This window comes from Sceloporus occidentalis, unplaced genomic scaffold (assembly GCF_023333645.1).
Source record: "Sceloporus occidentalis isolate IW3139 unplaced genomic scaffold, rSceOcc1.0.p SCAF_94, whole genome shotgun sequence".
NCBI lineage: Eukaryota > Metazoa > Chordata > Lepidosauria > Squamata > Phrynosomatidae > Sceloporus > Sceloporus occidentalis.
In genome coordinates, this window is record NW_028317074.1 from 296,257 (window position 1) to 307,467 (window position 11,211).

The 11,211-nt window shown below is 39.7% G+C and overlaps 2 protein-coding genes across 2 annotated transcripts; one reads left to right on the top strand and one right to left on the bottom strand.

The window, feature by feature from the left end:
- Positions 1-900: 900 nt before the first annotated feature.
- On the bottom strand, positions 901-5,714 carry LOC149284349 (DNA-directed RNA polymerases I, II, and III subunit RPABC2-like). Its single transcript, XM_089496837.1, has 5 exons — positions 5,695-5,714; positions 4,421-4,490; positions 3,145-3,275; positions 1,333-1,404; positions 901-991 (listed from the first exon to the last, which is right to left on the bottom strand). The coding sequence occupies exons 1-5, from the start codon at positions 5,712-5,714 to the stop codon at positions 901-903; spliced, it is 384 nt and encodes a 127-aa protein (XP_089352963.1).
- A 1,359-nt stretch (positions 5,715-7,073) lies between these two features.
- Positions 7,074-9,960, top strand: LOC149284350 (UPF0193 protein EVG1-like). Its single transcript, XM_089496782.1, has 6 exons — positions 7,074-7,176; positions 8,222-8,284; positions 8,924-9,106; positions 9,338-9,466; positions 9,540-9,640; positions 9,865-9,960. Exons 1-6 carry the CDS (start codon positions 7,074-7,076, stop codon positions 9,958-9,960), a joined length of 675 nt encoding a protein of 224 aa, XP_089352908.1.
- The last annotated feature ends 1,251 nt before the right edge of the window (positions 9,961-11,211 follow it).

Below are 11,211 nucleotides of genomic sequence, written 5' to 3' on the forward strand. Positions count from 1 at the left end.
TCTTAGAGCAGCTCTTTGGCTGCGGCCAAGCTTTCCATATAAAATGGAAATTATTTACTTGTTACATTAGTATTTTTATAGGACCAACCCCTGAAATCATACTAATACAAGAAGCAGGTCTCTCTGTACCTTGCATGGGAAAACCTTTCATATCCTAGAAGCTTGTGAAACCTCCACTCTGGGCATAACCGTCTAACATAGTGCAAACCAGATTTTTATTAATCCAAGATCCACGTCATATATATTTTGTCCAAACATTTGTGCTGGGGTCATGGCTGTGCAGTAACCCAGGTGTGACAAGAACGTAGCAGCAGACCATGAATCTGGGGAAACAAAGACCAGGATTCATCCAGTTTTCTGATACTCCTGAGAAATTTGTCCCCACCATAAGTATTTCCATAGCAACAGGTGCAGAGGTAGGAAGACACAATGGGCTCTCTGTTCTGCCAAATACAGGTAAGGAACAGAGGTGGGGGTTTAGGAAGAGCTTGGAAGAAAACAGGTGCGTGAATTTTCTTTTCATGTGCCTGAATCTTCATTAAGGAGATTCTGCTGACAGACTATGATTTGAAAGTAATTTCTACTCTCCATGTGGTCAAGGATTTTAAAATCTTGGCAACTTTACTCATATTTGTTCCTGGTAACAAGTGGAACCTGTTAGATCTTTAACAAGGATGACAGGCTTTGAGAATACAATCACCTGTACTCTACTGTCATTTCAAGTCTCGTTGTATATAAATCACCGCAAATTATGAAGTTATTAGGGTTTTTGGATTTTATTAAATATCATTTACAAAAAATATGAAATTATGTACAACAGCAAGAGTCAGAGTGGAAAGGGTTGGTAAAAGCAGTAACGGCCTCAATGAGACGGGGAAAGTCGGATGGCCTCTTGAGGTGTCAATCTGTAATGATGAGTTCATCCACCCCCCAGTCTTCATAACTGCCATCAGGCAAATAGCGTCTGATGATTATAGGAATCTTCCTGGCTCTGTGGGAACAGAAAGCATCCTTATGTCATAAACTAATAAAACTTAATGACTGGTAATGGAAAGGAGGTGGGGAGTGTAATGAGATATCCATGTAACACCAATGGAAAGCACTGCATGCCAGAATCCACACAACCCTATGCAGCATGTTTTTTTAATAAAATCAGTAGTAACAAAAATGTGAATTACTAAACTATACCCATATGTGATTTCCATTTCAATATTGTAACTGAATCTGCAAGAGCAATTGATATATCAGAAAACAAGAAAAGTGTTCATATATGAAAGATAAAATGGCGAGTATTTCACCACAAATTCACACATCACATCCCAAAATTCTTACTTAAGCTCCTTCATAGCAATGAGAAGAGGGTCAGTTTCTCCTTCCAGCTCCACCATGACAGGTGCACACATTCTGAGAAAAGATTGAGAGATAGACAAGTGAGCATCTTCTAAACTACTACAAATTAATAAGCTAACACCAGAAAGAATCAGAACAGAACCATTTTCTCAACTGCTTGTCTCCACAAACAAAAGAGGCAACTTCAACTGGGAATAATAGGATGTGTCCATTAGTGTTCTTGTGACACCTTGTGGTGGACTTAAGACAAAGCAAATCCGCTTTTGCCAAACCTTTTTTTATTCCAGAAAACTTAATTCGCCTACGGCATGGCGGTCAAGTCAAATTTAGCAATATACTGTAGAAACCCTTCATACATCTACACAGAGATCAGCTTTTATAAGTTCCTGCCCTAAGGATCTGTACAGTTACCCCTCCCGATTAAGCTTTCACACCTATTTTTCGTGAGCACTTCAAAATAGCTTAAAGGTGAGCGAGAAGGGAAGACAACCTCGGGACAAGTTATCTATGCTAGTTTTGCTCAACTAGACTATCTGACCTTACGTGATATAGTCATTTAAGACTAAATATCACTCAAAAATGTTGTACCAATTGACAAACAAAAAGCACAGATTGTTAAATGATACCAAAAGATGTGATGGCATCAGGCATTTAAATAAAAAATTGCATTTTAAGCTACTCTGTTGCGTGTAGCATTATGTATGAAAGTGTAACAACAGCAAGAGTACTACCGTATTTGCTCGATTATAAGACGACCCCCCAAAATCTAAATATTAATTTAGGAAAAAAACAAAGCCTGAATATAAGACTACCCTATAGGAAAAAAAGTTTTACTAGTAAATATTAATTCATGTAAACAATTTTTTCATATTTAATAAAAGCTATGATTGAGAAATATATATATATTTTTTTCCTTTTATTTGTCAACCTGCCCCCCCCCAGTTATGCACATCTGCCCCCAGAAATGCCTTATACCCCCTATTTGCCAGTCTGCCCCATGATGTGCCTTTTAACCCTCTATATACCACTCTGCCTCCAGAAATGTCTTATACCCTCCTATATGCCACTCTGCCCCATGATATGCCTTTTAACCCCCTATATGCCAGAGTGGCATATAGGGGGTTAAAAGGCATATCATGGGGCAGAGTGGCATATAGGGGGTTAAAAGGCATTTCTGGAGGTATATATATATAACTGCTAACAGCAATCACACTCCTATCAAGCCAAGGCAGCCAGTACATGCTGGGACCTGTGGATGAAAGGAGTGTGAGTACAGCCTCCCTATGCCATGCTACCACCCCCACCCCCCTTACACATCCATGTTATCACACACACACACACACACACATTCACAAACATTTAAATACTCATTCATTCCATTAATCACACATACTTCACACATTAATCACAAAAACCCTCCCCCACCCCCTTACCTGAACTGCAGATCTCTCACTCGAAGACTTCTGCAGGGGCCCGGCTGTGCGAGCAACTTCTCTGGCCCCGCCCCCAGAGGAAGGAGGGGGAGGCAGAATTATGTGACGCTCTGCTAGCTTCCTGTTCTCCTGCCGGTGGTAGAAGCTGCTCGTGACCAAAGCACCGGTAAGCAGCCTGGCCCCAGCAGAGGTCTTATTAGAAGACGACCTCGATTATAAGACGAGGGGTATTTTTCAGAGCATTTGCTCTGAAAAAAACCTTGTCTTATAATCGAGCAAATACGGTATTTTTCAATGTTAGGGGTTTGTGCAAAATCCATCATTCTCTCCCAGTAAATATGCTTGTGTGTACCCCACTTACGCTATCTGTAGAGCCCTGGTTCCAAGCACACGTGCCCTCTCATATTTTGTCATATAGTTGGTGGTAATACGTTTCTGGTTGGCTTGTTGGCCCTCTCCAGCAGGCAAGATTGCTACGTTCTCCTGGTCCTCCTGTAACCCAGAACAGCAAGATGTGAACTTCTGAGGTCCATAACAATGAAACTAAATGCTCCATATTAATGTACAAGTGGTACAAATCTATTTCCCTTCCCTACTCTCTTCCCTGTCTCATAACCCTAAGCAGCTGTTCAGTACCATTAATTCCCAACACTGGAATTATTCATTTAACCAATACTCTCATCACTGAAGATGGGGTTTGTGCTCTTCTTTCTTCTTGTCCAACCACATGTCCCCTGGACCCTTGTCATCTTACCCAGGTACTGGATCTGCCACATCCTCCCGTGCTACCTTAACTCCTATCTTGAAAAAGCCCTTCCTGGACCCGACTGGATCTGTCCATCTACTGTGCCATTTCTTTACTCCTGGTAGCCACCAAGCTCCTTGAACAAGCCATTTACTCAACTGAGTTTCTTTACGCCAATGTTTTACTTGACCCTTTTCAATCTGGATTCTGCTCTTTACATTCTACTGAGAGCGCCCTTACTAAAGTTACTAATGACCTACTCTATACCTTTCTGCCACTGTGGAGGACAACCTACTAAAAAGTCTCCACGATCTTGGCCTCCATGGCAGTGCTCGCTCCTGACTCACACCCAACCTGATTGCACCTTTGACATGCCCTTTTCTAGTAAAGCGTCCCCTCAATTCCCTTTTCAGAGTACCCCAAGACTCCATTCTAGGATCCCTTTTGTTCTCAATTTACATTATCTCACTTGGAAAACTGATCTCAACCTTTGGCTTTCAATACCACCTGCAACTACTGTACTTGTGACCGACTCTTTTTACTTAGCTTAATTTTCCAGCTCAGGTGCCACTACCTCTTTTATTAAGCAATCTTGGCAGACGTCATAATCGTAATGTAGTCGTCTCAATACTTAATAATGTTAGGGTACATGTATAAGACGATGAAACATAAACCACACATTTGTGAATAAATGGTTAATTTACAGCAATATATTCTTATAGCAGTTGTGGCTAACCAGAGTATATGAATCAAGGAGTTACTAGAGCAATTTTACACCATAGGCTGAACTTGGAAAAAACAAGCAGAATACTTTGTGACCTCACTAAAGAAAAAAACGTTATCAAGACAAAACTGGGGAAATTATGAGGGAGGTCTGCATGACAGATCTTACCTCCTCTGCGTGGTCCAAGTCATCAAGTCCCTCATCCTCTTCAACATCATCAAAATCATCTCCATCAAAGCTGTAAGAATTAAAAAAATAATTAATTTTATCACATTTATTACTACTCAAACCTGACATGCTGAAATGGCTACTGGAACATTTGTCAGAAACAACAAGGACTTATTCCGGATATTTCAAGTCTACTTTTGAATGTATTTGCTCAAGGAAAATGTGTTGAAGATGTCCGCCTAGCTCTGAGACCATTTGTAACACTAACATCCTAAATCCTAAAAAATCAGAATATGTAATGGCCTCCCAGCATAGGGGTAGAGGTTTATACAGAGAGGGAATCTGAACATGCACAGGATAGGCATACAGCTATTCTGAACATAAGAGGCTGACGACAGGTTAAGGTTTGAGTCCTTATACCAGGAACAACGGACAGACAACACGGGCTGGGCAGTTTTTATCTTCTGTCAAGTACTGTTTCTGTGTGTTAAAAATTCATCTTTCTGTTTGAGAGGAGGAATTTAGGTTCTAAGTTTGTTAACGTATTTTACCCAGCACCGGTTTCATAATGAAGTAGTTCTCACTTTGTGCAGGCATATCATGTAGTGCCATCTTGACACAGTTGATGATGGATTAAGAGAAAACAATGGGAGCCTTGACCTGTATTTGTGGTTTCACCATAATGAAGCTTCATACAACAGTTTCCTTGCAACCTCAAACAACCCTTATTGAAAATATATATATATGGGTCAGGGGCCACTTGCACGATAAACCACATGATGAGATTAACTAGTATCTGGGCCAATGCAAGTAGGCCTCGCATTTCACAGCCAATATTATTTATCATGTTAACAATAATAAAAAAGCCTCCCCAGTGACATGTAATTACAAGAGATTTCCTTATCTCAGGTCTAATGCAGTTTATTATATGTATGCTGACCTGCCCTGTCTGTAGGTACCACAGTATACTCATTTTAAAAAGCTCAGGCCCAAACTACACACCAAACGATTAAGATGCGATTTCATGCCCCGCAGCCGTCGTTTTTCTTTACCAATTTATCATTTTCTGTGTAAAAATCGACTGTACCGTAAAACCGTCACCTCATGACACTAAAAGTGTTACCGGTTTTATATCAAAAAGCGTCCCGCGGTTTCTGGCGCGGCGAGGTTTGGGACTATCACGGTCTATTATTACACGCAGGAAAACAAACCTTTCGTCGTGGCTAACAAATATTTGCTATAGACAATGCCCCCCGTTATTTAAACATGCTCACTTGTCCTCGTTGTCAGACATGACGACTACCGGCTCCTCGTTTACGATTCAAGCCGCCAATAAACGCAGCACACTCTCAGTTCGCACACTTGTCGCTTACGGGAACTGCGTCACATGGAGACAGGAACCGGAAGCCCACAAGTCCAACCCATTCCTTTGATTCTGTTTCTATGGAGACAGAAAACGCTTGACTATACCGAACGAACTAGGTGAGTTGCCACGCTCTTTACGGAACTCGCAAACTTTGTTTATGTTATTGAAATTCTATACTGTACAGTACGTTATATGACTAATTTGTTGTTATTTCATGCAGCTTGAACGGTGATTTTGGTTTCAGATATTACCTTATTTTACACGAGTCTGATACCAGTACGGTGAGAATAGTATAATTTGAGTTGTATTAGGAGTCAGAATTTTATATTTATTATACTAAACAGCCATGGGAGGGGTAGGGCAAAAAAGAGAGTAAATACATTGACGATCCTGGGTCACCAGAACATTTGTACTTAAAGTCCTAATTTCTAGAGGTTCTAGAGCAGCAGGGCTTGTAGGGAACATTATCTCCATCAGGATAGTGACTGCTCTTAAGCACCTCTTTATCACATATGCAGATCTTCTAGATTGTAAGCTCTTGTTTCTGCAAGTCAGGTTGGTATATTTTGCACTATTTGTAAAGTCCGGTTTAGCCATTGTACAGCACTGCAGAATATGATGGCGCTATATGCAACAATAACTAACAGTAATAATAATCATTCAGTCTGACCCAGAAAGAGAGATAGAAGAGATGTGTTATAAACAGTGTTCCCTCTAAGCTGTGCGCTTGTGTGCGCGCACATAGCTTTTTTAGAGAGCGCACATGTCCAAAAATTGTGCGCACATCAGTTTTTCCCAAAAAAAGAAAAAAATAATAATTTTTTTGAAACTTTATGCGGCTCGGATATTGTGCGCACAAGAGAAATTTTCTGCGCACGCCAACTAAGAAAAATTAGATGGAACATTGGTTGTAAATATTTAAATACATAAAGTAATTTAATAAACCTTTATCTCAAATGAGGGGAACAAGAGGTCATAATCTAAAACTAGAGGGTCAGAGGCTTAGATGTAATGTAAGGAAGTTCTACTTTACTGAGGGTAGTAGGTAACGGGGACATCCTCCCAGCAGAAGCCGCAGAATCGAATACAGTGAGGGAATTTAAACATGCATGGTATAGGTATAAAGGTATACTGAATCTAAGATAAGACCAAGGACTGGTTCAAAATAGGCAGACTAGATGGGCCAAATAGTTTCCTATAACATATACATAACTTATCTGTACTCTGTACTGCTTTCTGATTGATTATATCTATCAATATATATTATATGTTTGCAGGGACCTCATCATGTCGCTAAAAGGTGGCAATGTCAATGTGCAAGTTGGCGCTGGATTCTGGAATAGCGCAAAGCCAGTTCAGTACAGCAAAGAAACCCAGGAGCTGCTGCGAGGTAATTCCAGCTTTCTCAGAAAACAAAAATATTAATTCAAAGCTTGGGAAATCACAGCAAGAGAAATTAAGATTTTTTTTTAAATATACAAAGATAAATGCATCTTTAAAAATATATTTTACCTTTTTATTTTATTTAATGCAAGTGGAATTATGTGTTTTAAAAGTTTTGTAAGTTGTCACAGTACAAAAATAATTAACCTTGGTAGTGTTAAAATAGGATATATATAAGACACCCTTTACCAGCCATAACTACAGAATAACTTCCATACCAATCCTGGTGACAAGTTTGCATTTTGAGACAGGAAGCATATTAATGGTATTGTTCTACGTAAATTGTACCTTCTAGTGTAAAGTACATCAAACGTGTCATTGTATTCTTCCATTAGAAAGCTGAAACTTTTTAAGATTTAGTAACATCCTATTATTTTGGATCACATATAAAATGATTGTAATTGTACCAGTGATTTGCAATATGAAGTACTGATGGTTATATATGACGGTTGAAGTTATGCGCACAATACATTGCCAATTCAATCCGTGAGTAGCTGGGATATAAAATTGGGAATATACACATAGGAGCTTAATTCTAAAGAGCAAAAGGGGTGACTGGTTGTGCGATCAATGCCTGGTTTTCAAGAAGATGACAAATGGGAGCCAGTTCATGTCAGAGTGTTGTCATAGAGCAGGGGGGTCCAACCTGCGGCCCTCCGGCTGCTGCAGGACTACATCTCCCATAATGCTCTTTCAGCTAAGGGCCTGGCTGATGAGTATGGGAGATGTAGCCCTGCAGCAGCTGAAGGGCCCCAGTTTGGACATCCCTGTCATAGAGATTGGGCAGTAATAACAGAGCTAGAACATATAGAAATAGAACACATTATGCAAAAACTAGAACTGTTTAAAAAAACAGCACAGTACTTAAAATGTATCTTTTAATCTGATACAAAAATGTTAGGCGTTTGTAATCTATTGGAAAGCATCTTTCTCATTTTGATTGAATGGCTGATTTTGGTTGTTCGTGGCTAACATGTTCTTTTTGCTTCTAGTCATGATGCAAGAATCCAAGCTCACAAACTTTCAACAGCGTCAGATCAGGGTGCGATTGCAATGTATGTATGTGTTTCCCTTTGTAACAATCTGGTATTATACTATCACATAATCCTTGTGTCCCTCCTTTGTCCTGGGCTGTGGCATATGACAACGCTATATAAATAATATAAAACACAGTTGCAAATGTTTTCTTGCTCACGTGCCCCTTCCACATGATCATGTCCCACTTAGATGAGACCACATATGTTCTGAAATGTTTGTCTTTTAATGTGTATTAAAACACATTAAAAGGTATATTGGTGCCCTTATACTTGTCATTGCTTCATGTGACAAGAAATGCTAAATTATACATATACAGTATATCACGCATATTGCATTAATGGGACTCTTGGAGTTGATATATAACATATACATTGTTGAGTGTATTGTGACGGGGGAGACTTAATGAGAATGTTCTCTTTGTCTAAAATACTAAAATGGCTGTTTATAGTTTCCCTGTAAGGTGTGTAGTTACCTCTAAGCACATCCAACTCGTTCAAGGGCTTCAGTTGGGTTTTTAATTTCCACGAGTACCGCTGTAACCAGTATATAGTCGAGTCTCAACCTACTGGTTAATTTCCCCCAAAAATGTTGCGTATGACTGTTCTGTATTGAGGACAATAAAACTTGGATACTCATTGGCACATTTCTTTCATCAGGTGGAGATGTATTGCCCACCCAATGTCATCCCAGCTCTAGCAATAGCGATCGTAAACCTCCATGTGTCCCAGCTCAGCGGCTTAGTGCCCATGTTCTACGTACTAGACCCAGCTTACGTCCTGCAGAGCAATGTCGCGCAGGAGATGCTTATGATAGAGATAAGTTCCGTCCTCGTCCTACAAGTAAGTTTTTATTATAGGTGGTTAACGTAAGTCAGCTGGCTCAAAATCCTTAAACCATGTTTAAAACTAGGCAGAGCCTTAAAAGACTTATATGATGTATTCAACGTGCATGGTGATGTCCTTCCTCTGGGTTAAATATGGAGTATAATGTAATAATAATGGTAAAGTGATCCAAATGTTTTTGAAAGAATATTCCGCATTGACTAAGCAGAAATGATTTGCTTTTCACAGGAGACCTAAACAAAGAAAAACATAGATTGCAAAACATCATGGCCACTGGGAAAGAACTGCCTGAGTCAAAGCATTCTTCTCCACAGATGGAAGAGGCTGTGCTGGAGGAGAAGGACAGATTTGATGAACGTAAGTGTAATGCAAACATGTGGAAAGAGCGAGGATTTAAAGTATGTATTAACTAACCACAGTTTCCTTGCAGTGATGGCAGAAATCAAGGAAAGATGGGAGTTCTTGACAGAGATGGAAGCCTTGGGCCGAGGAAAAGAATATCACAATATCATCAGCACAGAGATTTCTCAGGTATAGGTTTTATTCTAACTGTTCCATAGTTTAGGTTTAATCTGAACCACCAGTGATGCTGTCTGTGTGACTATTCTAAAGTTATATTATTGGTTCGCACATAATATAACGCGGGTTATGATTTAGTTATTGATTGCGATCCTGTATATTGTTTAGAGTGGAGGTATAGAAAATGACACCCAGCGTTCTAAACAATATTACGTTTATATTGCCTTTTTTTACAGAAACTGCGAGAAATGGAACTCATTGATAAGCAAAGAAGCGCGGAACTCAGGGATGCATTAAAGCTGTCAGAGAACAAAAAGACTGACCAATTATAAAAGGTTCCACGTGTAGTTCTCACGAGATACCTCACTGCCCATCCATGGCACAAGGGTGACTCAAAATCATTGTTCTCGTATATAACCATTAGGAGAATGGCTAGTTTTGCCACCTCTGACATTACAACTTGGAAAGTAGTGATGTGTGTCTATTGGAAATCGTCTCTAAATGTCTTTTGTGTCTTTTTATTTATTAAACAGTAACAAGGTTCAGGAAGTATAAAAGTAAGTGCAAAATACCTACAATAAGTTCCCTTGTTGTCATTGTAGTGTTCTTCTACCAAGATTGAATACACACCTATAGGTGAAAACAAACAAGGTTGTCATTAGGTTTTAGCTATTGCCGGTATTCACAAAAAACTAAAAATAAATAGGGCACTTGAAGCCTTACAAGGCTGTCTGCATTTCAGACTATTTTTGTGTAAGATTTTTTTATTGTCTTTACATTACAGAAAAGAGATACAGCAGCATACATCAGAGCAAGTGACTATTAAGGGTAAAACGTAGACAACTTACATGGAAAAGCTTAACTTTTTATCTTCTATTTTCTGATATTAAAAGTACTCTGTATTGCTATATTTTCTGAACTGAATGGTGTTCTTCCAGAATCTCTAATATATTAGACGATTCAGAAAAATGTTTCGGTTCCTTTTTGGCCCATTCGTTTTCTGGAAACTAATTTCGTTCCCTGCCCATTCGGTTTGGCCGTTCAGGGGCATTTTTGATTTGGGAGCAGAATTTGTTGCCTGGTGCCAGCATTCACTCTTACTCACTCTCTCACACTCTCATTTGTTTTCATTCTCTCTCTCTCACACTCCCTAAATGTTCCCCTACCTTCTCTGCCGACCACTTGTGATCTCCTCTTGAATCTGCTGTCTTTTTTTGTCCGCATCTCTGCGGACATAACCCGGCGGGAACTTCCACCAAAATGGTAGCGCTTGTGGTGCCATCCTCTCACCGATCCTCCAGTCTGGGAAGAGGATGCCACGAAAACTCCAACTGAGGGAAATATGGCGTGCTTGCAGTAGGTCCCCGATCCTCCAATTGGGCGTTTTTAAAAAAAAAATGGGTTGATGACTCTGTGGATTACAACTCCAATCACCTTCAGCCACGTTCATTATAAAGGTGATGGGAGGTGTGGCCCACAAAAGCAGGTACACAAGAAAACCAAAAGCTTGGCATAGTTGTGAAAACGTATCTTTTATCTAAACCTTTTATTTTCGGTGTGCCTGTATTGTGCGCTGTAGATTT